The sequence below is a fragment of the Panicum hallii genome, chromosome 3 (genome assembly GCF_002211085.1).
Source record: "Panicum hallii strain FIL2 chromosome 3, PHallii_v3.1, whole genome shotgun sequence".
Classification (NCBI taxonomy): domain Eukaryota; kingdom Viridiplantae; phylum Streptophyta; class Magnoliopsida; order Poales; family Poaceae; genus Panicum; species Panicum hallii.
Window position 1 is genome coordinate 1,403,907 of NC_038044.1, and position 25,605 is coordinate 1,429,511.

Genomic DNA, 25,605 nt, shown 5'->3' on the forward strand with positions numbered 1-25,605 from the left:
TGAGTAAATGGTAGATCGGCCCGTGTTGGCCCAAGTATAAACCCCATGCACACGAAACAAGAACAAAAACATAAACACACTCTCAAAGAAAAAAAAACATAAATAGAGGGATGAAACATTCTCTGCCCTCAAAACAAAAGGTGATGAAACACTCAGAATCGTTAAAATTCAAATTTCTCGAACTGAAAGGAGCACTACAAGTGCTATCTTCTCAAAATTCATTTATCACATGGTCGCAGTCGCAGCAAGATGGGACAACTGGACAGGCTGCAAGGGTAATATTATTAGGCATTTCCGCATACCGAGCAAAAGAATTGGAGGCAATATATGGAACATAGCAATGTCAGTTGGCCACGCTGACTAAGGCATCCTGACAAAGAGGAAATACTGCAGTTAATAGAATTACATTATATGGTTTTCCAGAACCATATACCATGTTGCTAGCAGCATCTCCTACCTGCTAGCTCTAAAGCTCCCCGAAAATAAAGAGTCTAAACTCTAAAGAATGGAAAATGGTCTCCGTGACCCATCCTTTAGTATGTACAGTGTAAACTCCGCTGCAGTCATTGCTAGTCTAACTGTATGATGGTTAATTTATGTCAAATAATCAACCCCAGCCTCTGAACAATCAGTAGCACTGCATCATTAACAGCTTGATGGACAATTTTCATCCAGATCCATGGCGCACCTTCCACCTAAACAGAAAGCATGCTCAGGAACTATAAACCAGTTATTGTTAACAGAAATCCAATCCCTATATAAATGGAATACCAAGGTGTTTTACCTGTCCTCACAGCTGGCGCTGCTGCTCTCAATAGATGCAATGAAGTTCAGAAGTTAATCATCGCCATTCTCGACAAGCACCACAACTCCAATCACCAGTCTCAGCAGGCGGTACATTTTCATCCCAAGGTGAACATTGGCGGTGTATGTGCAGGTCACAGACTGCACATTTGAGATCAGGTGGTGGCTCAGTGTTCTGGCACTTATGACAAGCCACCACATCAGGGGAGGGATCATCTGTTGGGAGGTTCATATTTGAAGCTCCATCTTCTATCATAAAAGACATCTCATCAAAACCAGCTCCCTGTTGATTGAAGTTTCCCGTGCAGTTGCCATCATCTTGCAGACCAGTAGACATCCCAAATGCATTGTCAAACTGCGTATCATCAGCTTCAAGCAGTTCGGTGAATGAAAAATAAGTCTGGGGTTCATATTGGTCCATCACAAAGCTGCCGCAGCTATTGTCATTCGCTTGGTGATTAGCAGTGGAATCAGGAAGGGCAGCATATGCAGTTCCTTGGGAAAAATCCCACCCCAATAGCTCTGAAGCATCCACACTGTCAGCCTCCGAAAAACAAAATTCATTCATATGGCTGAAATTGATGTTTCCATTCCCAGGAGGTTGATCCTGGATATAATACCCATTCACAGATCTTGCTTGGTCAAGGTATTCACAATTTTTAGTTTGTGCTCTTCTTATCGACAGCTTCTGGTTGCTTCCAGAGGCAAAGCTTAACATGTTAGCTGATAAATCAGCATCCACTGTTTCTTCCCCAACTGGTTCAACGATTCCATATGAAGCGAGCAGTGGGTCCTGATCTGCTAAAGCAAAAGTCTTCTCGCTAGATAGCATTGTTGACTGCGATGATGTAGCAACTGTTTGTTCACCAAATTCTGGTTCAGGCTTTGTATAATCATCTGAATGAGGACATTGTGGTATGGCTCTCCTTCGGCATCTACAGCATCGATATGCAACCAACTCACCAATCCTTTCATCCTCAAGTTGCAAGGCATCACCATGAAACCAATCTGTAAGCGGAGAATCTCAATATGTTAAAAAAAACAGAAAGATAACACAAAAGGATAATGCTTTAAGCTACAACAATGCTAAATAGACTTACTTCTGCACCTCTCACAACGTACATACAGGAAATCCGGAGAATAAGTTTTGTTACAGAGGCAACAGGTTGGTTTTATTGACGAACCTATACCATCCTTACTTTTAAGGATTATATCATTCGCCCTGAAATCACTTCCATCATCCTTGTCAGTCTTATTTTTCTTCCATACGAGACCAAAATATGTGATCGCTTGAACTTTTTTAAGTTTCTTCGGTTTTTCTGACTTCGAGTTTTTAGCTTTTTTCTTTGGCTGAGCTTGTACACTAGCGATGTTCGGAGTTGCCACATTTGTAATTGGCAAGGTTTCCACCTTTGCGAGTGGCTGGACTTCCACCTTCGCAACTGACTGGGTTTTCACATTCACAATTGGCTGAGCTTCCACCTTTGCTGCTGGCTGTGCTTTAACCTTTGTGGCTGGCTGTGCTTTAACCTTTGTGACTGGCTGCGCTTCAACTTTCAGGGCAGGTTCAGCAGAATGGGAAGAACCAACCTTAAAGACAATTCTTGGAGCGGTCATTTGCTGTTGGCCAGTACTCTTCTGTTGAGGCCGGAGATAACTTGCATTGGTATTGTAACTTGTAAGCATAAGATTCCGCTTCTGGAGGCATAACTTGCATGTCAAAGTGGAAGTTGCACTGACTCCTTTGCTAACAATAGATCTTGATGTACACTCTTTATGGCAATTACCTGAAAATATACAGAAATAGTGTGACTTAAGCATTAGAAAGGCCATAAATTGATCGATTATCTTCTTGGATATGACGAGGACAGAAGTGGAAAACAAATAATCTAAAGAGCATGACATAGACTCATATACCTTGACAAGAGCTGCATTTAACAATATCCCTGTATGTGATCAACCAAAGTATAAAAGTTAGTATCTCAAAAAAGAGTGTGATCAGTTCTTTCACAATAACAAGACTAAGTAGAATGACCTGTACAGAACATCCTTCTTGCATGAGGTGCACGGATAGACTTCTCCCTTGTGAAAGAGATAAGAAAAGACATCTCCGGTATATGCTCTCACTCGCCTTGGGTAGAAATTGGTGAAACACTTTGAGTCCCAAACATCTGGAGTAGGCAAGGAGCTAACCCCAGCATTCTGCTCAAATTCACGCAACATGTACAGTGGCACATGGTTCTCAGAAAACCATAATTTTCTTTTTTCATCCTGATCACCTTCTGCTTCCAAGATATTTTTTGTCACGCGCACAGGAAGATGCTTCTGGTTGGGAAACTTAAGCGCGTATCTTATCTTATTGTCAATTATTTTTTTATCACAGATTACAGCATTTCTGAGGGAAGAAAGGTCAGCATCAGAACTTTTTCCATCTGAAGGAATTTGATCTGGAGGGATGAATTCCTTCCATCTAATATGGGCATCAAGATATCTAACCTGAACAAAGGAATATTAGGATCATTGCTAAAGTAGGTTTGATAGTACAGTTTGCAACATCAGGACAGAAGTGCTAACCTGCAGAGCAAGTTGAGATGAAGTCTGGCTTAGTCCAACACATGCTCTCCAAGCAAATTGCCGAGATCGTCTTGGAAAACTGGAACCTTCATAGTAAGATAAACCTGCTATCCTCTTTTTGCCACCTAGTGGGAGACAAAACACACCAACTTGTTCATTCCCTGGAGACTGATAGAGGATGAAATAAAACTAGTAGCAGTTAAAATGTGCAATACCTTGGCGAGCAGCTTTTCTTATGGTTGAACATAGAAGAGCACCCCTCTGCAGAGTACGTTTTGAAATATTTCCTCCGGTCCACCAAGTCCAGCTGTTGTCATCATCAGTAGAAGTACCAGATTCCAATGCCAACGAACGCCTTCTGCTACGCCTTCCACCAGCCCCACGTTTATGGTATGGTGCAGGACGAGATGATCCCGCTGATAGACCAGGAGATTCCACAGGCCAGTCGTCTCTTGGCTTTAACCAGCTTGCAGAAAATGCCACTCCACGGATGTTGCTTTCCAACTGCGTAGAATATGTAATGATTTTTAATGCCATAACAATTGTGTTCATTTTCACTGCAACTCATTAAAAAAGGAGATCCAACCTTGGAGGAAATTAGGTGGTTTTTCATTAAGAAGAAATAGACACCCGAATTCAAGTTGAAGAGGTCTCCCACCCCAACTAGTTGAGCTAGGCAATAACTTTCTTTATCTTCCTTTCACTGCCATTTATGGCAATAACTTTCTTTATCTTTCTTTCAACACCATGTATTGCATATCCAAATTTTCATTAGTTTGTAACATTGTATGTAGAGTAAATTTCCTTTATTGAAAACATACATGCAGGAATATTAAGTATCTAGCTCAAGCTGCATAAGAAATCTGAAATAATTATTCTATTTTATGCCACTGCTTGCTGCCAGCATTCAGGGTCATATACTATATCATGACTTAGACACTTAGTTACAGAATCTTGTAGAGTATCAAAGGATGAAGAAAAGTTATTAACTGAATCCTATAACTCACCTCAAGCAACAGGGGTACAACAGTTCTGCAGTTGGAAGCTTCTTGCAGTTGTTGATGCCACCGTTCTTTCTGCTGCACGTCCTGTAGTGAACCAACTAATAGGCCACGCAAACTTTCCTCCATGTTGGCTAAATAAGCAACAATACTGGGGAAATGACTATCAGAATTTTTTATTACATGCATGGCACTAAGAATTCGAGCAGACCCTTTAGCAGCATTTGCAGTGGCCATGTTAAGAAAACATGCCTTTTTATTTCCAATTGCTGAACTTCTACAAGCAAGGCACCAACCACACCTATCTCTTGGGACTTCCATAAGCTTCTTTTCGGTACTAGGCCAAACAAATTGTGCGGCTGCTGAGGAAAATGCTTTCAATTGTAGAGAATTGTCTGCGGCCATTCTTTTCCTTGGGTTTGCAGTCAGTTTGGATGCTGAAATCTTACCTTCATCAGATGTAATAACAGCAAGATTGGCAGCAGCAGATGCTGCAATGTTGCCATGATTGTAGAGGTTCATGTATGCCTGTGGTTTAAAAGACAACAATTTTGCTGACTTGCCACCACTCATGTTTCCAGGTCTTTCAGCAAACAGCTGAAGGTGCTCTTTACCTTCCCTGGGCATGCTATTAGTTCCAACATAGGTCGATAAGTCTGGATGGGATGTACTCTGAGCTGGCTGTGCTTGTGCTATGTTATACACGCCTGTTACAACGGATCCATTCTGATGAGAAATTGATGATACCACAGATGGTGCAAAAGCTCGATTTCTGGGTGCATTATGTATGTTGTACTGAGCTGATAGAGTTCGATTGCAAACGTCAGCATTATTCTCGGCGACAGCACCTAAGCTGGACATGCATTTTTGTTCCTCACTAGCCACAAATTTCTGCTGAACATTTGTTTGAGGAAGTGCTACTGTTTTACTGCTCCCACCATCTTTTAATGTTGTCCAGCCACTTCCATCTCCTGCTTTTGTTGGAGTAAAACTCAACATGCTGGATTGTGGAGTGTGGCTCACACCAATTTCTTTACCTACTTTTGATCTCTCACTCTGAACTATACCAAGTAAATGCTTCCAGTATTCCTCTATTTGCCTGCATATATCCCCATATGCATCTGAGAGAGCAAGTCTTTGGAGGACCTTCACAACATCATAACGATTGTAATATCTTGCATAAGACTCTGCATCTGAAGATGTTCCGATCCTGCAGTATTTCATGGAGCAAGCATTAAAGGAAGTATAGGACATACCATAGCAGGTCATGCATAACAAATCATTAGTAAAGCCAAAGTATTGCACGACTAATTTGCAAGAACTTACACCAGCAAATAGTCGCAGGTTCCTAAGAAAAGCCTCCCACACAAATCAATGCCAAACATTTGAGCTCCTCTTGCACCACGCTCAATTCGTGATGAAGTTGGTCCAAGCTTGTTAACCACACATTCTGGACAAAACCATTCTCCCTGGGGAAGGAAAGCTTTGTTTTGACCAATACATCTCGAATGATATGCCCATGGGCAGCCATCACAGCATACCAAAGTCCCATCCATGCCACATATTCGGCAATCATCACTGTTGCCATCCTGAGAAGCGTTCACTGCAGTATCTTCTGGATTTGTTACATTCGGAGCACTTTCTAAGTTCTGCAAATCATTCATCTTTTTGTAAGCAGAGGCCTTTGAGGCTCTAGTCGAGACTGCTCTTGAACCAGCCTCCAAAAGTGTGCTAGAATCCATCTCATATTCCATCTCCTCATTGTATCCTTCTCGGTCCTCCAGTTCAGTTTTGAGTTCATCTGATTCAATGACATGATCACAGAGTATTTGCAGCATTCGCAGCTTCATGGGAACAGGAAGTTTATAGTATTCAGTGGCTAGGAGGCTTCTACCAAAACTCCGGCCCCCTAGATTCTTAATGCAACTCATCACATACAGGTACTCTAGTAAGAAAGTTGGCCAAGTCAAAGCATCCAGTAATGTCCAATCCAGATACCTGTACACAGTTTAAGGAAAGTGAAAATATTGTCAAAATTTGAAGTAAGGAAAAACACATCAGTTGCAAAATAGTTAGTGTAGTTAAGAGGGATCGATAGAGTATGTACTTCAAGCAATTTGAAGCGAGCTGAGATCCTTCAGCAGATTTAGATTCAAGAAGCCGCCTCAATGCACGCAGTAGCGAGACATGTACAGCATCCAACAAGTTATTCTGCACAGTGCAATTAATGGCTGCAACAAAATCATCCATCCCAAATGGACTCAAGAACAGCTGCACGCTGAACGATCGCAGGAAGTTATAAACCGAAAAGAGATAACTTATGGACTCTTCTGGCACAGGGATGTCTCCCGATGACGGAGGCAACTCCACAGCCTGTACAGGAGGGCATGGCTCAGATGGTTCTTCTTTAGTGAAATCTGATGAATTACTCGAAGATTCTACATCCTCAGACATATCTGAGCCACACCCACCATGCTGTGGTGCATCAGGCCTGGCAGATGTCTCGCATCCATCAACCCTCTGCCTAGTACTTGCTGGCTCTTTCACCTCTGAGACACTCCCCGACGAAACCAGCAAGTCTAACTTCCTCTTCCTGCAGCTCACCTTCATGCCTAGTGCACCATTCTCATCAGACATGAGAAACTCCTGGAGCTGAGGAAGGCCCAAATCCTCACCATGTCCATCCTCAAACACCACACTGTAGACCCTAGTTGTGCTATTGTAGGATGCAACCTTCCCAATAAGAATCCCTGCATGCCCTGGAGCACCACGGCCAATGTAGCGGCCCACCAAACATTCCCCCACGTCCTCTTTCACCTGAAGGCCAGCAGCAGGCGGTGCAGGCCCTTGATTCACCACTCTGCCATCACCTTCCTCCATCTTAACCTCGCCTGCCGCAGCCGCTGCAGTGCACTCTTGTTCCTGAATACAGCCGCCATCCACCTCCATCATCACTTCAGACGCCACAGGAGCCAAATCTTGCGCTGCCCCTGGAACACTCACCCCATTTGCCTCGCACCCATTTACTGTAGAAGCTGCAGAGTTTTCTTTGCTTGCAGCACCAGTCTCATCCACCTCCATCTTCGCTTCATACACCACAGGGTTCGCATCTTGCACTTCCCCCGAAACGCTGCCCTCATTCACCTCCTTGGTTGCAGACACAGCAGAGCGCCCTTCGCCCGCAGCGCCACCCTCATCCACCCCGTTTGCTTGAGACTTCGTGGCGTGCTCTTCGCCCGCTGCGCCGCCCTCGTCCACCTCCACCCTCGCCTCGCTCACCGAGGCCCCCACATCACGCGCACGCTCCGCCGCGGTGCCTTCACCCGCCTCCGCCTCACTGGCGGCGCGTGCCGCAGCAGGTTGTCCCACCGCAGCGCCGCTATCGGCGCCCTCCATCTCCACCTCTTCAGCAGCCGGCGCCGGGGCCGCCGCAGGGGAGGCGTCCAGCGTCCGATCAGAACCCTCCCGGGGCTCCGCGGCGTCCATGGCACCGGGCGCGAAAACCCTAGCGAGTGCGCCCTACAGAACCATTCTCATCGCGAATCGCGGCACCTCCGGGACGGATTCCGGCAGGATTGGTGCGGCGGGAGCGGAGCTAGGCGGCCCGGACGCAGATGGGGGGTGGATGTGGCCGGATACGAATCTGGGGGTTGCGGGATCTCGCGCTTTCGCGGCGGAGGCGGCGGCAGGAGGCCCGCGCGGATGAATGGGAAGAGGTCGTGGGGACGGGATGTGGCCTGCTGCCGGGCTTGCAACCCTACGGCGGCGGCGGTGGGACGCGAGGCGGCGGGGAGTTGGGGGAGAAGTCGGGGTGCTGGGGCAACAGGAGGGGAAGGGGAAAAGGAACTGGAGCACGAGCGAGCCCACAGGGGGCAGGGGGCTGGCTGGCCGAGCCGCACCAGCCTGGCTCGCGTCGCCTTTTCCGGGTGCGGGTTCGCGCTTGGTGGGTGCGGACCGACCCGCATGCTGGGAGTGGGTGGCGTGGCGTTGGCTTGGCGCGTCCGTTCGGGAGAGTTGGTGGGCGGATGCGGGCGGGCGGACCCGGTGCGGTTTGCGCACGCGTGCAGCCTCGTCGTGTCCGCGCCGCGCGAGCTGGCTGAACCGGGTCAGGCTGCGCGCGTTCCACCGCCAGGTCCAGCACGTACGACGGCCGCTGCTCGACGGCCGCAAGGCGGTGGAGGGAAGGAGGGAGGGAGCTGCTCGAGTTTTTCAAATTCAAAACTGTGGAGGGAGTGTGCCGGTCAGCTTGCTTGCTCGGGTAGGTCCAGGGGGGCCAACGGTTTGCTTGCTCGCGCCAAGTGCCGGACACTTGCGCGCGCTGCCCCCTGGCTCCCGGTGCTCTTCTAGCGTATGCCCACTGGTGGACTAGGCGAGGGCGAAATCGCCTGGTGTGGGGGGTGCTTGCTCTTTGGGCGAAATAGCATAACAACTCCCAAAGCTCCATGGACTTCAGTTCCATACTAGGTGAGACCTTGGACGAAAGGATAGTGCAAAGGCTCTGCACAAAACTACGCGTTATGTTCGGAATGAGACAAAAGGCTTGGTATCAAAAATTAATTATCTACCGCCACAATGTGTATGTATTTTTTTTGTTTTTGTCACGCTCCGCTGCCTTTTCGTAGCTTATAGAATAGTCATTAAGAGATCAAAATGTGCTGTTTGCCATGGGGAATTTTCATATCCTATAATACTTTCTGTTATGAGATGACAAGATATGCATGATAGTAGAGACTAGTGCAAAAGTTCTACAAAACTATGTGATGTATTTCCAAATTACGGGTCAAAAAGGTTAGGGTCCAATTATTTGTTTCTTGCCGGATATTGTAAGTGTTTTTCTTATCATGCAGCCATTTTAAAAGCATAGAATAAGAAAGTTAAATGTAAAAGATACATTTGATTTGGAGTGGAGGAAGTTTTCTCAAGCCCTACAATAATTTTAATAGTCGATGAAAAAATTCTATGGAGCTATTGTAATTAGAATATGTGGGTACAAGGCTTGCATGTTCGGGGAAAAAATAGTAAAACTTTAATCACACAAAAATATATGAAGGTGAATTCAAACTTATCTTTTATATATCTTAATCCATAATCACCATGATTGTCTACGAAGAGTTAAGAATGTGTTTTGCTCTATATTCTTCTCACAATAATATTTTTGTTTAACTTGAGAAATATAATTGGAGACTACTTAAAGATCATAACAGAACCAGGTTGAACCGCAACAAGCTTACTTTTATATGAATTTTCTTAGTCCATCCTTAGTTTATGTTCATGCATGCATCTTATTCTCCCTTTGTGTTTCGATATTGCAGAAGCTTGTGCGGTTGTGCCTAGGCAGTTAGGCCTTTTGGGAAAACTTGTGCGGTTGAATTAGGAAAGGCCTGTGGGCGCAGCTAGCCCACGACGCGGGTCGCCGGGAGCCCGGAGCAAAGAGCTGCTTCGTGGGCCTGCGGCGCCCACGGGCTACGGCAGCGTTGGCCGCGCGGAGCCATGTGGTCCTAAGGGCCTGCTATCGAGTTGGGCTGGTTCATTTCAGACTGAAGCGTGGTTGAAATGCTAATTGGGCCAGACCAGGCCGATTTTTCTACTTGGAACATATCTTTCCAAGTTCAAGAAAACTGAAGTCAAAATTTTCCGGAAAAAAAAACTGAATTCTATTCATTTTCTCAGCTATGCAGTTATACTAGCTGGGCATAATTTTCAATTTTCAGTGCTTGTAAAGTACTTCAAATAACCTGCAATAGCTGCCTAAAAAGAACTGAACTTCTTGCGGCAGCACCAGTTATGGGCCAAAACTGTTCAGTTCGTCGTAATATGAATCAGCTAAGAACGAAGTAACTTCACAAATGAAGTAAACTGCAGATGTTGACTAAAAACATCCCACCTGAAATGAATTGTCCAGACATAATTGTAGTGCTTATTTTCTGTTTTGTTTGAACTACCTCAGAAAATGTTTCAGATAATCTGTAAACCAGACGTGCCTCATATTTATTAATACATAACTACAGATCTTTACAGCGAGATGCATATCGATCCGAACTACAGAAGTTGACAAAAAAAAAACGGTAGCATCCATTACAAGCTGACGCACTCGTTGATTGATGCCTGTTTCTAAGGATTATCGCTGACGGAGCAAAATTAGCAAGGGATTGTTTTGTCTGAAGTATGCTATCCCTGCTTACCCATCCCCAACTCGTCGAGTTCAGTTTCCACTTCGCCAGCCGGCTGCAATTTTCAGATATGATACTGACACATGTCGCCCGACGTAATCTGCACCAGCGTCGTAGTTGCCGCTAACCTGCTGACTCTAATTTGGCCTTTGCATCAAGCTCCCTCCCAAATCTCCAGAGGTAATTCAGACCAACGAGCAGCTCCGTCACCGCAGCTTCGGTCTTCCTCCGATCTGCAAAATGGAGCGTCTGCAGAAGCAGGACGCTAGCGCTCGACGCGACGTTCCGCTGCTCGAAGTTCCTCTCGGCCTGCCACCGAACCATGTTGTGCGCGAGCGGAGCTATCCATCCCAGAATCCTCTGCACCGTGTCCGACCACTCGGCGGCCAGGATAGGATCGCATGGCGGCGGGTTCTTGGCGAACGGCTTCAGGCGCGCTCTGAGAGACGCCCGGATGCTGTCGGTCAGCATGCCGTACAGGTCGTCCCTCTCGTCGGAGCAGATGTGGAGAGGTGAGATGGCGAGCCTCTCGACGAGCATGATGAGGTTCGCGTAGTGCAGCGCCAGGGCAGCGCCGCCGAGGGACGTCTCCGGCGCGTTGGTCAGCACGTTGCCCGACGACTCGAACACGACGGTCGAAGGCTTCGCGTTTGTGCGATCCGCTTGGGACTGGAACTGGAAGTTGACGCTGCTGTAATCGTCGTTGCTGGCTGCAGATATGTAGCTGAAACTGAGTGGAAGGTCGGTCTCGCCATTGATCCACCCGCCCCTCACCGGGGAATTGCTCCTCCCCATGACAACGCAGCCCATGAGGTGCCTGCCAGCCGCCGGCCACCTGAGCTGCTTCAAGCTCTTGCTCCTGGACATGAGAAACCGACGGGCGTCGCCAACGGTAGCCTTGCCGGATCTTGCACGCAGCATCCTCCGAGGAGTGTCCGCCGCGACAACGTCGGAAGGGTACACCATGGACTGCATGCTGGTGCTCACGAAGGAGCTGCTCCATGAGAGCCGCGAGACCTTGTTGGAGTCATCATCCATAGAGGAAGAGATGATGGAGATGCTCGTGGGTTCCAGGTCGAACACCTCTATGACTCTGGTCACGATAGTGAAGAGCGACCTGGCGAGCAGCCGGACGGCGTAGTCGAAGCTCCGGTTCCAGAGCGAGGCCGCGCGGAGGCGCTCGACCTCCTGCCTCTGCCTCGCCACGCGGCGCGCGCACTCCCCTCCGTTGGCCGCGCGCGGCCTGCCGCGGCCGTCGCGGCGCAGGGCCTGGTCGAGCTCGGCGAGCACGTCAAGCTCGTGGCACAGGTGCGCCGTGGCCGCGACCAGGCGCTGCATCTTGCGCGCCTTCCGGTCCATCTTCTTCTCGGCGGCGTAGCGCAGCCCGTGCGGGTCGGCGCCGCCCTTGACGAGGGCCGCGAAGAGGGCGTCGAACCGTCGGAGCAGCGGGTCGGCGCAGCGGGGCGAGAGCCGCGCCACGGCGCGGGAGAGGTCCCGGCACGCGGCGGCCACCTCGGCGAGCGCGAGCGCGAGGAGCGCGTCGTCGTCGTCGGCGACGAGGCGGCGCACGCCCTCGAGGCGGATGGCCTCGGCGCGGAGGCGCGCGAGCTGGGCGTCCCCGAGCGCGCGCCAGAGCCCCGAGACCCGCGACATGAGCGCGGCGACCTCGAAGGCCAGCACGCCCAGCTTCTCCCCGCCGCCTCTGGGCACGCTCAGCTTCCGCATCGCGCTCGTCGCTGGCGGCGGCACGAGCACGAGACCACGCTGGGTTTTGTACGCGGCGTGCGTGAGGTCAAAAGGCATCTGCGCGCCAACGGCTTTGGTGGGAGGAGCATAGGAAAGCTGCAGTGGATTGGCAAATTGGCATCGGTGGTGCCACCTCCCCTGTCACGGGGTGAGCAGTGGGGAGCGTGGTGGCCGTTGGGAGTTGAAACCGAGCGATAACCGCGGCATCGCGAGGGGGATTATTCGGCGCTTACGGTCGCGGTGATGGGGAAGAGTTGCTGATTCCCTGGGTCGGGAGGCGCGCGAGACGCGGCCGTGTCTGCGTCCGGTGTCGCGGCTCGGGAAGTTCGCCGGCGCGGCACTTCCAATGATTGGCTTGGCACCCAGCTGGCGTTGTTCTCTCTTCTCTTCTCTCCTCTTCTGTTCTCTTCTCTGTGGCTATATTCTGACCTGATCCTCGCAGCCTGCCTCTTGCGGGGGTGTCCATGGGTCGCGAGTTCAGGATCCGCGACGCGTCGGATGGTTACAAGGCTCGATGGAGTGGGACGCAGCAGCGCGTTTGGCGACTTGCTCGTGTCTCATGGGCCATGGCCAACACAGGCAAGACGTCTCGTGTCCCGTAGTCTCAAGATCGAGAGAGACCTTCCGACTCCCGACCGAGCGACACACGCCGGCCGGAGAAAGGGAGTTTGAATCGTACAAACCGCAAAGGACTTGCCGGCAGTCAAGCAGCTGCTGTACGATCCATGGTCCATGCGGCTAGCTGCCAACACGCGCACGCCTTCAAATTCGGCTGTCTGATTGCTATTTGACCGTTGTGTTGTTTTACTTGTGCACTTCCTTGCCGGAGTTCAGTCTCTGATGACGGCAGCGCTTCCGATCATTGCCTGTAAACGTGGTTTCGAAGAACACAGGGATGGCATTCGAGTCAGTATATCTTTTTTATAAAAAAAAATAGATAGGAATCTTACAAGAGGAAACTTATATAAACTATAAAGTAACATTAGCACTTCACGATCATAATGTAAGTCCACTAAAAGTCTAAAACATGAAGAAGGAAAAGCTAAATAAAAAGGGGCCTACCTGCGGGCCTACTTACCACCATAAGAAGAAACAGTACCTCAGCCCACTACCGTGTGAGCATGGGCTTGGGCACCCCCTGCCATCTGTGCCATGCCCATGCGGTTCCTTCTCCTCCAGCGGTTCACAGAGCGATCCACGGCCCGCTTTTGTCGTTAGGCACGAGATAGTGCTCCAAGCCGCCGCCGGCCGGCACACGGCTGCAGGTGGCATCGGAGTTGCAGACGAGTTACAGCGAAGCTACTGGACATGAGGCAGAATGGAGTGCGTGCTGCAAGCTGGGGAGGCTAGGACCTAGGAGGACGGGGATGGAAGGGAGAGACGGCCGGAGATCGTCGGCGCTCCGGCGAGCCGCGGCGCGAGGCGAAGGCTGCGTCTGTCGACGCCCCGCCTCCGCTGGAGGCTGCCCTAGGCAAGAGCCTGCTGCGGTTTTATCCCGGGGGGAGTCGCCGACGGCAGCGCGGTCGCCGGCCGCGTTCGCAAGAGGCCCAGGATTAGATCTTGATATTTTTAAAATGCCCCCTAATTCGGCGATCCGAATATTTATATATAGCCCCCTACAATTTATAAATACCCCCCTAAGTCGGATCGCGATTAGTAATCACGATCCGAATATTTTGAAATACACCTCCGAGTTTTACATATAGCACCCCGATTGGGTCCGCTCGGCCACTAGACCGAAAACCTGTGATTGCGGATGACGGCTGACCGCACGGAGCCCGCCGATGAGCCGCCGGCGACGTCGATCTCCTTGCGCTCGGCGCTGGCGATCCCTACTCTCCGAACTTGTCTAAGGCTGAGTCCAGTGGTGGGGGGAGATATCTCCCCGGCATGTCAGCTCTCACCCCCACTCTCACTCCACTCTCACCCCACCCCTCCAATGCACAGGCTATAGTGCCAACTCTCACTTCTCTCTCCTCCACGTCAGCTTTTCTTTTTCAGATTTAATTATTTCAACCTCCTTTATTCGAATACGCAAAAGAATTCAAGAAATAAATTTTATTCAACTTAAAAAGTTACCGATTACATAATAAATAAAAAATTACATAATAAATAAAAAATTACATAAATCTAAGGATGACTACGTGCCCACACATGCTCAACCAAATCCTGCCGGAGCTGTGCATACATCGGTGAGTCCCTCATCTCGGTGTCCATCTGAATTCTGGTAGCTAGGCTTGGTGGTGCATCGTTGTGGATCGCCAGACCGACATTGGATGCAACTGTCTCATAGATCTCGTCCAAATCGGTATCACGCTCGTCATCGATGATCATGTTGTGTAGGATGACACATGCACGCATGATCAACCCAAGAGTACGCTGTGAGTAAGAGCGTCCGGGAACTGCTATAATGTTGAACTTAGACTTGAGCAGTCCAAACGAACACTCGACATCTTTGCGCCAAGCTGCTTGAGCATTTGTGAATACCTGATGCTTCTCATACTGCGGAAGAATAATACCCTTCATAAACACCGCCCAAGAGGGGTAGATGCCGTCGGCAAGGTAGTAAACCCTATTGTACTCATATCCATTAACCGTAAAGTTCACTACGGATGCTTCTCCTCTAAGCACATCAGTGAATAATGACGACTGATTGAGTATATTGATGTCGTTGTTGGACCCGGCCACTCCAAAAAAGACATACCAGATCCAACGATCATACGATGCAACAGTTTCTAAGATAATGGTGGGATGTTTTATGTCCCCCCTTTGAATTGCCCCGCATGTGCCACCGCTTCTCCACTGCCAATGCATGCAATCGATGCTCCCTGGCATGCCCGGAAAGTCACGCTCCTCGACTTTTGCTAGTAGACGTTAAGTATCCATGATATTTGGTCGACGACAAAACTCATCCCCTGTAACAGTGAATGATGCATTCACAGAATTTCTCTAGACAATCTAATGCAGTTGATCTAGCTAGCTTTAGGTACTCATCTATCGAATCCGCAGCGCCTCCATAAGCTAACAAGCGTAAGGCCGCGGTACACTTTTGTAGTGGAGAGAGACCACGACGGTTGCAAGCATCTTCTTTTTGGGTGAAATATGGAGAGTATTCACCTAATCTACGCATAATACGTAGAAAAAGTTGACGCCTCATTCGGTACCTTCGCCGAAAGTAATTCGGAGGATAAACGCAGTTGTCGGCGAAGTAGTCTTGGAACAGCCGATCATGGGCACCCTCACGATCACGCCTGATGTAGCGTCGACGACGTCGCCTTCTGCTTGACTCCTCTTCAAGATTGAGCATCGCCTCCTCATACTCTGCTCGGAACGTATCGATCATTTCAGCCTCCATTCCTTCACTCGAATTCGTGGTAGATGAAGACATGGCGTCGAGAAGAGTGAAATTGAAGTGTGGATGGGAGAAATAAGCTCAAATGGGGTGGGGAAGGAGTGAAACCCGGGTGGGGTATTTATAGGGGGGTTAGGGATGAAATTTGGGATTTTTTGCAAAAAATTTTTGAATTTTTTGAAGTTCAAACAGTCAAATAACGTCTAGTTCAACGGATAGCCCGCGTGGACCAATAGAAACGCGCTATGTCACTTCCGCCCCACCCCTCTCGCCCGCGCACGCCGACGCCAGCGCGCCGCCTCGCTCCTGCCCACCTCCCGCCCGCCTCCTGCCCCCGCGCGCCTACCAACGCGGACGAGAGCGGAGCGATAGTACCTGCTTCCGTCCTGCAGGATCCATCCCCCCCTCTCCCCCACTCGACCGCCTCCCGCCTACGCCGCGCCGATAGAGGGGCGGTACCGCCCCTCGTTGGCACCAGCCTAACGCCGGCAAATCCTCGTGGATTCCTCGCATCTTTTTCTGAACTGGCTCCATCTTCTCTGATTGATGCTTCGGCGCCTCACCTCGGTCCGCAACACCCGATCCCTCCTCCAGTCCACCGGGTACTCCTTCCCTGATCCTATTTTCTGCGTTAACACCGTCCATCTCCAAGCTCCACAACACAATGCTCTGTCCATGTTAACAGTCAACATAGACCAATAATTTTCTGATTTTCTTTTGGTGCGTGCTTCAGTGTCCGGAACCCTTGATGGGAACACGCAGTACTACAGTAGGAGTTACGCCCTTATCCGTATGTGTTTATCATCTGAATTTTGTTATATTAATGAAATTCAAGCATTTCCTTCTGAAATCTTCCAGCAGTATGCTCATGCCGTGCTGCATAGCATGTTCTGCCTCTGCCTTCCGGTCGAGATGTGCGGCTTAGCCTGTAGTTATGGCTTCCAGAAACATAATTAGGGACTGGACCAATACTGAATTCATGATGACGACATGTGTCCTCTCCCCTTTTTCAACTAACCTAGAGATGAGATAAGCACATGCCTTCAGTTTGTTTATATTTTCTCCATGTTGCTTGTATTGTGCACTATGGTATCACCTTCAGTGGTCACCCTTATGCCTAGGACCTCAACAACACACAGTTCAGTTTCACATTTTGCTTCAGATCTAAGAGAACCCTAGTGTTGATATCCGTCTCCGAAGAATTCATACAGAGCTGCTATAAAATTTGTCCTTCTTCTAACACGACAGAGTTTTTTTTCTCTCAGTGTTTCTAACATCAAAACGGCATTTATGTTGTCAGGGTTTAAAAAAGGATTGAGCTCAATCTCCCAAATTCTTATTATTACTGTATGGATGTTCTTTCTCATAGGTTGCAGATTTATTTTCTATGATAACATCATATGCAATTTCCCTTCTCCATTTTTCTTCAATTAACAAAATTTTGGTCAGCTATAAATTATGTAAAGTCATAGTTTAAAAAAAATTAAAAGCTACATCCTGGTCCTCAATACATTGTTGTCATATTAATATGATGTCAGTCTGAATGTACGGACTCTTCCTCTTTTGAAGCCACCCTATAAGTATACGTAATTTGATGACCAGCATCTAAGTAAGAATATAAGAACGTAAGTGCTTCTGCAGCAAATATATGTAACAAGTAGTTACACATTTGCAGGGCACCGACATACAATATTTGAATCATGTGTATTCTATCATCCATTCATGCCATCTTGTACAAACCTTGACAGTAGTTTTTTCAGTAAACTTTTGATGGTTGTCTGTACTAAACCTAGATATTTATTGTCGACTTAAGTACAACTGGATTCTGAATTCTAGTCCCCCATCTCCCTTCTATAATATACTTAATTGTGTTACAAAATGTTATCTTGATCACTATGTATCTTCTGCAAAAAGGAATCGAGTTTATCACTGCAGTTAACTTTTTTCTTCAGTGTCTGTTCAGAAAATGCTGTAACTGAAGTTGGACCTATGGACTTAACCACTTGTGCCAATGTCCATTGTTGTGATGCAAATAATTCCCTGCATACTTTTCCCAACCACCACACTATTAAAGCAGGTATTCATCTTCCCATCTTTAAGCATCAATGTTTATCTGTTGTCAGTGAACATGCATCAGTTAAAAAATCTTAGCACTGAAGCTCTATGCTGACCCACATGTCATTGTTACCATACCTCTGCTAAATGGTGCAGCTTCTTGTCCAGTGTGCTACTTCGCGTAAGTTATTCCTTGAAAGGGTGCTTCAAAGCCATGTGCATGGTTAGATTAGGTGACAGATTATTTTGCAGTCTAAGAATAGAAAAGGTTCAATAGGTCTGTTCTATGTTTGTTTACTTTAATTATAATTTGGCAGCTTTATTTTTTTGTTCCTGTTTTGCTTTTACCTGTTTATCATATTAAAAGTTGTGACACAAGAAAGGGCGCGTGAGCTGCTTTCCCTTTCTCCCATTTGTTTTATACTTACAAGAAGCTTGCAAAAACGTTTGATACAAGAATGCCCCCCCTCACATGGCACCACTATCATGACTCTTTAATCATAGCCTCATCGGTAATCAGCTCTATTATACTGCCTTGGGAGGTGAGTTTTGGTTCCTTCTGGGCACACTTGAAGCAAGTACAGCTGCCCAATAATCCATACTCAGTATCTGTCGATATCTCCAATGAAAGCTAATACAAGTATACAACTTGTTTGTTTTTCCCGTTCAAACGCCTATAAAGACAAATACAACTAAGCTTCAGTTATCAACTGAGAAAAAAAAATATATCCTGATTCCTGACATACTCATTAGAGAGGTCCAAACCTAATTCCTTTTAATCCTTTACTAAAGTCTATCACCTAAGGATCTTAAAACAGAATTAATTGAGAGTATTTATGCTTCTGAGAAAACAAGACATGGTTTTTAGGTTAGCAAAGCAACTGTTGACGAGATGGCAGCATACTTGAATCTGAGTGAGTTGAGCTTGGAAAGCGACTTGGGGTCTTGAGGATTCCTCCAGTGAGCTTGTTGGCATACAAATCCAAGTTGATCAGATTCTTTAGGTTTGCCAATTCCTTTGGGATCTCACCGTCGAGATTGTTCCTGTAAACTATATTACAAATTTGGTTTCCATATGTTCAGTCAAGTCCCACAACTTCGTTTTTCTTCAAGATTTTTATGATGTCGTTTTATGGTTGTTAACTGTTTAAATTTTGAACGTCAGACAGTTCAGAATGTATCTGAGCCTTCAAGTACTTTTGGACTAAAAACAAGTGCACCGGTTTCTCTTTCTGATGTTTCGTCTTAATGACCCAGCTTACACAGGCATGGCTCACTAGATCAACTATCTGCATTTGAGCTCACCAATTGACAACATGCTGTCCCAGGCCTCTGGTTTGAGATTAGATGTTTGTGGTAAAAGCTGGTACTGAATCGAATGATCGATCTGAGGGACTAGTTTATTTGTTTTTTAAAAAGGGAGAAACTTTCAGTGGGAAAAACAAACTACTTTCAAATATGATCATCAACATTACCACACTACTAAGTATCACATGTCCATACTTTCAGTTTACCTGACCATATTTTCTGTGTGACGGTATCTATTGGACAAGACTTCCAGTGTAAAAATATGGAATTATTCTACTATCTTACCCCTGGTAATAAAATGATACCCTTTTGGTAACACATTTTTCTTAGTTGTGAGTGTCCTAATTTACTTTGGAACTAGGATCATTGAAAGCTGACTTTCCTTTGAATAAACAAACAATATAATTGAAAAGGTGCAGTTTTCCTTTGAATAAACAAACGATATCTCCAAAGTTTCTGTGTAGCAAATAATTTGCACTTCAAATCTCTCAGTGTCGTCTTTTTTACTGTCTTCTTGTTCACCAAACCTCTAAGAGCAGCTCTCCTCGAGGGAAAAAAAGGGGCAAGGGCAGCACTGCTTTATGTTTGAGAAAAAAAAAGTCCTAAGAATAAAAAGGGCAAAAGCAGAGTGATGGATTATTTTCAGAACTCAAGATGATGTGATCTGGGAGGGCAGTATTTCATTTGGTTTCGTGAATTGTCCAGGAGCTGTTCGTTTCCTACCCTCTAAACTTTAGACCCATCACATCAAAGAGAATCTTGCTATTTAGAAGTATTAAATAAAATATGTTTATAAAACTTTTTGCACAGCTGGGTGCTAATTCGCGAGACAAATTTAATGAGCCTAATTAATCCATAATTTGCCACAGTGATGCTACAGTAATCATCCGCTAATCATGGACTAATATACCTTATTAGATTCGTCTCGCGAATTAGCCCCGGGGTTCTGCAATTAATTTTGTAATTAGACTTTATTTAATACTTCTAAATGATAAGATTTCTCTTTGATGTGACCCGTCTAAACTTTAGACCTCCGGAAACGAACATACCTAAGTAATGTTTCTGTCTTTCTACCAAGCTGTGCTCACATTCTGATCTACCTGTTCTCCATTTCAGTACTATCTGAGAAGCAATAAATGCAATAGCTATAGGAGTACGTTGTGTATCCAGCTTTTGATCGGCAGCGCCCACATTTCCATCTTTTTGCAGCGGATGTTGCGGAAATTTTCTCCAGCTGCCATGCACCTGCGCAACTTCAGACTGTATAAACCTTGATGTTTCCAAGGCAAGGGACGTTTTCAGTTGAGCTCTCTATTTCCTGCTCTAGTTGTTATCCTATACACCTTTTATATACTTTACACGTAGTATTGAGTATCCTTTCCTAAACATTTGCAGTGTATATTCCTGTTTATTTATATTTGAAAATAACTCTTCATACCACACTCCTGTGTTGTTAAGGCCCCACTGTTTTGTCTGTATCTTCCTCTTTATGGTTGGTGTCTTATTGTCAGCAGAAGCATTACTTTTGTTGGGAATACTCAAATTAAAATGGGTTCCATAAAACTATTGCTTTGTTTATTCAGGCACATATAGTTTTATGATAACGAGGATTTCAAGCTTTTACAGTTACAGCACATCATGGATTTGACTGTCTTTTTTATTTGCCTTTTGAATATACTCTCCAGCTACTGATTTCCCGAAAGGCCCAAGCTTCGATCTTATCCCCTCAGTTGGACAGCTGTGAAAGTGTGAAATGCTCAGGACAGGTTGGCCAAGCAAAAAAACAGGTGCAAGCGCTGCAAATTTGGGTACTCGTGCTTGTTATTATTGAACAGGTATTCCCCATCTTCTCCTAAAGGTTTCATGAAAATAAAAGAGGAGGGAGGAAACATGATCTGACCTTTTATGTGATTTTGAAGATTCAAAAAGAAGAGACACGTTAGGAAAGCTGCATAGAAAGATGAGAAGCGAAATGCTTTATTAGGTTTACTAACAGGAATTAGTAGTACTAATACTACTAGTAATACTAATAGTAGAATTATCACTCTCAATTACATGAACAACCAAACAGACGCTAGACACATTCGGAAAGCTGCATAGAAAGATGACAACTGAAATGCTTTATTACGTTCACTAACGGTATCAGTAGTACTGATACTACTAACAGTAGAGTTATCACCTCTCAACTACGTGAAAAGAAAAGAGCCGAATGCTCCTTCTGCATCTTAACAAACATCATTTTACAAGCTAAGGGCCTGTTTAGTTCGTTGCGTGTAAACGCAAAAAAATTTTTTGCAAAAGAATCTTGCCAATTTGAAGTACTAAATGAAGTCTATTTATAAAACTTTTTGCACAGATGGGTTGTAAATCGCGAGACGAATCTAATGATGCTAATTAATCCATGATTAAGCAATAATTAGCGGATGGTTACTGTAGCATCACTGTTGCAAAATATGGATTAAGTAGGTTCATTAGATTCGTCTCGCAATTTACAGCCCATCCATGCAAAAAGTTTTGTAAATAGACTTCATTTAGTACTTCAAATTAGTAAGATTCCTTTAAAAATTTTGCGTTTACGGTTTTTTTGCGTTTACAGCCTGTGAACTAAACAGGGCCTAACTTTAAAATTGTGGTTCTGTTGTTTACAGGTTTATATATTGCATTGAAATGAATCATTATATTTTTCATCATTTTTATATGTATATATGTTATTATACAAACTATGAATGTCAGACTGTCAGTTTTATATGTTAGTATGATGATCCATTCTAATTGCAAAATGTGATAAGCAAAAGTGTGCTGGGAGACACAGCTGGAGATGGAGTGGCTGAGTGAGCAGTGAACTGTATGGTACGAACCCCAATGTGATTGCTTTCTCTCACCTGCTGGATCTTCCCTCAACGTGTATCAACAGGCAAGAAAAGACTTATAAATGAAAAGCAGCGAGTATTCAAATCTGAGTTACCATGATGATGAAAAAATTAGAGTTTGTAACTCAACGTAAACACTGCAATTAGTTAGAGAGTATTTTTATTTATCCTACCCATTCCTGGGAGAAATTGTTTGTCCCATTCGCTGCTTTACAGTTCAATAGAAAATTGAAGTTTTGTTGGACTCCAGTACACTTTTGCAGTCCAACCAATCAGATAGTTGGTCAAAGGAGAGAGAGGATCGTAGAGAGCAGGAAACGGGAAGCCCCACCATTCTTGTGCAGTTTCTGCCCCCAAAATCTCGCTCATTTTTATTTATCATTTTCAATATTATTAAAAAAATTCCTATCCCTGATGACTTCGGTATAATACTGGCACAGCCAGCTGCTGCATACTGGTGCCTGGTAGTAACCGGACACAAGCCAAACTAGAATAGGTGCCTGTTCTTGTCTGCCATCCACTTTGTTCGAGCCCAAGCAAGCAAAGTAGCAAACCAAGAACAAGAAATTTACCCAGCAAGCTCCAAGTTCTATCCAAGAAGAGTCCTTCACATTCTACATGGAGGGAAGGGAAGGCATTGCAGTGGCAGGAGGCCATGAGTCCGGTCATGGTCTCTTCAGAGCAGACATAACCATGGCAGAGGCGCAAGAAGCAGCAAAGGGGTACCAGTCCTCTCCCTCCTCGCCGTCGACGTCCCCCACGCCGTCTCCGCCACCGGCGGAAGCTGGCCACGGAGGGGATGCCACTGCAACTCCACTTGCGTGGAGTCTGGGCGGGGACAAGCCAAGCGAGGCCGCAGGGGACAACGGCATGCAGACGGCTGGGCAGAGTGAGCATGCCAACTTGAGCTCCGGACGGCGCAGGGGCCGCCCGCGCGGCTCCGGCAGGCGCCAGATCCTAGCCACTCTAGGTCAGTATGCACCGTCTGCAATGCGAAGCTTCCTCTTCCTTCTTGAGCAACCAGGATTTTTTCCATTTTTGCTTTACAATTTCCTGCTATGTCTGCTCCCCTTGTTGATTTCTGTTACATTGCTTGGATGGGGTCCAGTTTGGCTGCTGTGTATGTGTTTTTTTTGACACTGAACTAGTCACTATCCGTTTATTCCGTACCAGTTACCACGGTTCTGCTGTTCGTTGTCCCATTCATCTTCAGCGTCAATAATTGAAGCGATTATTATGTTTTATCCCCTTTCATAATATCAATCTTGCGCGCGCATTCTTTCTTGGGGAGATTTATCCTGTTTGATTACCTAATCGACCTAATCCTCTCGCACGGCTTAGTTAGATTTCTTACAGATTAGCCATGATTAAGGTCTATTTTTCATCATCTAGTTTAGTTACTTAAAAATCGTTCATTTCTCTGTCTGACTGGTTTCTTCAAATGCAAAAGGAGAATGGTATGCGCTGTCAGCTGGAGGGAGTTTCACACCTCATGTCATCATCGTGGGTACTGGGGAGGTAAGACTTATCATCACAGCATCACGTTTCTCTGCAACTAGTTTGGCATTGTTTGACTAGTGTGCAGTGCTTGTCTTGAGGGTGTCACTGAGCTTTCTTGCCCAATTCGTTGGTAGGATGTGGCGGCGCGCATAATGTCATTTTCTCAGAAGGGTCCACGCTCGATCTGCATCCTCTCTGCCAATGGGACAATCTCTAATGTAACATTGAGGCAGCCGGATTCATCTGGTAGCACCTTCACCTATGAGGTAAGGACTCTTTGCATCTTATCATTCTTCTTGTAATGTTCTGAGTTAGGACTCAGGACCTACTAGCTGTTGTGACCTTCTGAGGACTTGGGAAGCCCTGATCACTGCACAAATTTGGTCTGTTCAGTATTAGTAGTATTTCTTATACTCACATCAAGTACAATGATTTCCTTTGCAATGCTTTTCTCTTTTTTTTCAAAAGATGTATAACCTTAATTAGATATATCGTGTTGCAATGTTATGAAAAATCTCAACCACCCACGCTGAAAGATTCAGCCATGTAAGTCACATTGTTTGACTTGATTGCTGATACCTCATGAAACAGACACACACTGTATTCAGCAGCTGGTAGGCCTTTTGTGTTGGGAAAGTCCTCCCCTTCCACTTTTTTCTGTCTCTTCCATTTTGTTCCACGCCCATTTTATAGGTTTGATTTACCCCAGCATTCGTAAATTGTAAAGTTAAGACTGTTAAAATACACAGAAACTTGTCAAAGTTTTATAAATGGCCATCAGGCCATGGGACTTCTAAAATCTCCCATCTGCATCAGAAATGACATTGTTTCTAAGTTGTTAGCCGCAGTAGGATGGTAAAGTTTTCATACACCACGGCTGTCTGTGTTTATGCTGGTCATGATTAAACGAACTGAGTGTTTCTGATCATCAGGGCCGTTTTGAGATTCTGCAATTGATGGGCTCTTTCACAATGGCTGAGGAAGGTAGGAGGAGAACCGGTGGGCTCAGTGTCTCTCTTGCTGGCCCCGATGGCCGTGTGGTTGGCGGTGTAGTGGCTGGGATGCTGCGTGCTGCGAGTCCTATACAGGTAAAACCCCTCTGCAAAACCTGCACCAAATTACCAATGATGTCATACTTAACTTGCCAAGACAGGAAATCTTGATATCTTGTTGATTCATTTAATCTGTAACGAGTCGTGTACTTGATGACAAAGACACAAAGATTGTATCTGGAATATTTTGTTAACTAATAACTCTATAACATAAACCATTTGGGCAGGTGGTTGTTGGGAGCTTCCTGCCCAATAGTCTGAAGCAGCATCAGAGGAGGATGAACTTGCAGCAACAAGCATCTCCTGCTCCAGCACTCCCTGCACCTGTGGCTCCCCCTCCTGTGCTCACAGCGGCAATGCCAATCTCTCAGGCTGCTCCAGGCAACGGGTTCCATGCACCGCCAGCCTCCGCCATGCCCCCACAACTCCATGCCAACGCGGAGCACGGCGCCATGAACTTGAACACGACGGGCTTCACTATGGTTGGCTGGCCTGCAAGCCCACAGCCCGTGGCGCACAGGGCTTCACCTTCACCTGACATCAACGTCAGCTTGACTCCCCAGGAGTAGAAGAACTGGCCATGGCGGTTTCATGTTTTTTGGTCGCCTCATTGCTGTCTGACACATTTTGTAGTAGGGCATGGCACTTGCTGTCCATGCGTGACACTAGCCGATTGGGTGGGGAGAAACTAAGCTAGAATGATGAAGTAAGGTTGATTTAGCGCCAAGATCAGTAGAATGTGGTAGATGCTCTAATGAACTAATCCGTGTGTCTCTTTAGACAGGAGATGCCAATTTGTTGGGTTACTGCTGTTGCTTTTGGTCATGACTGTGGCAGTTAATTCAGCTCTAGTCCTTTTTATCGGTCTGTTTAGCTTGTTCTGTTGGTGATGAATAGAGTCCGTGGTAGTCTTTACTTTGTATATTCGAGCATGGTAATTTGCATCTGGTAAAGCATCATTTATGCAATAGCTGTGAACGGTGAACTGTTTGTTGTTCAGGCCAAAAGGAAATTGTTGGGGATCGGTGCTGGTAGCGTGCTTCCGCTGTGGCACCGGCGTACTGCCCCCATCTGATGATTCTGATCTGTCCTACGAGTAGAAGGCTAGAAGAATACACAGCGTGACCGTGCCAAAAATTTTCTCAAGCAGAAAGCCCAGCAAATTTGCGATTA

The 25,605-nt window shown here is 46.3% G+C and overlaps 3 protein-coding genes across 3 annotated transcripts; 1 reads left to right on the forward strand and 2 right to left on the reverse strand.

The window, feature by feature from the left end:
- Positions 1-265: 265 nt before the first annotated feature.
- On the reverse strand, positions 266-8,209 carry LOC112884728 (DDT domain-containing protein PTM-like). The gene is made up of 10 exons (XM_025950255.1): positions 6,487-8,209; positions 5,706-6,377; positions 4,386-5,589; positions 3,594-3,882; positions 3,379-3,503; positions 2,840-3,300; positions 2,722-2,750; positions 1,905-2,591; positions 785-1,812; positions 266-695 (listed from the first exon to the last, which is right to left on the reverse strand). The coding sequence occupies exons 1-9, from the start codon at positions 7,863-7,865 to the stop codon at positions 842-844; spliced, it is 5,817 nt and encodes a 1,938-aa protein (XP_025806040.1). The 5' UTR covers positions 7,866-8,209; the 3' UTR covers positions 266-695; positions 785-841.
- Positions 8,210-10,346: 2,137 nt separating this feature from the next.
- LOC112886677 lies at positions 10,347-12,633 on the reverse strand. The gene has a single exon (XM_025952643.1). The coding sequence runs from the start codon at positions 12,350-12,352 to the stop codon at positions 10,673-10,675; it is 1,680 nt and encodes a 559-aa protein (XP_025808428.1). The 5' UTR covers positions 12,353-12,633; the 3' UTR covers positions 10,347-10,672.
- Positions 12,634-22,357: 9,724 nt separating this feature from the next.
- On the forward strand, positions 22,358-25,313 carry LOC112887174 (AT-hook motif nuclear-localized protein 7-like). Its single transcript, XM_025953281.1, has 5 exons — positions 22,358-22,850; positions 23,331-23,398; positions 23,515-23,646; positions 24,313-24,468; positions 24,660-25,313. The coding sequence occupies exons 1-5, from the start codon at positions 22,499-22,501 to the stop codon at positions 24,999-25,001; spliced, it is 1,050 nt and encodes a 349-aa protein (XP_025809066.1). The 5' UTR covers positions 22,358-22,498; the 3' UTR covers positions 25,002-25,313.
- The last annotated feature ends 292 nt before the right edge of the window (positions 25,314-25,605 follow it).

What these genes read in the sequence shown, in the direction of transcription:
- LOC112887174 (XM_025953281.1), top strand. Translation starts at nt 22,499, where the DNA reads ATGGAGGGAAGGGAAGGCATTGCAGTGGCAGGAGGCCATGAGTCCGGT. An exon ending in CCAGATCCTAGCCACTCTAG is followed by an intron (nt 22,851 to 23,330) that starts GTCAGTATGCAC and finishes CAAATGCAAAAG; the next exon opens with GAGAATGGTATGCGCTGTCA. An exon ending in GTAGCACCTTCACCTATGAG is followed by an intron (nt 23,647 to 24,312) that starts GTAAGGACTCTT and finishes TCTGATCATCAG; the next exon opens with GGCCGTTTTGAGATTCTGCA.
- LOC112884728 (XM_025950255.1), bottom strand. Translation starts at nt 7,865, where the DNA reads ATGGACGCCGCGGAGCCCCGGGAGGGTTCTGATCGGACGCTGGACGCC. An exon ending in CTCGCTTCAAATTGCTTGAA is followed by an intron (nt 6,378 to 6,486) that starts GTACATACTCTA and finishes AACTGTGTACAG; the next exon opens with GTATCTGGATTGGACATTAC. An exon ending in TTGTACCCCTGTTGCTTGAG is followed by an intron (nt 3,883 to 4,385) that starts GTGAGTTATAGG and finishes TATTCTACGCAG; the next exon opens with TTGGAAAGCAACATCCGTGG.
- LOC112886677 (XM_025952643.1), bottom strand. Translation starts at nt 12,352, where the DNA reads ATGCCTTTTGACCTCACGCACGCCGCGTACAAAACCCAGCGTGGTCTC.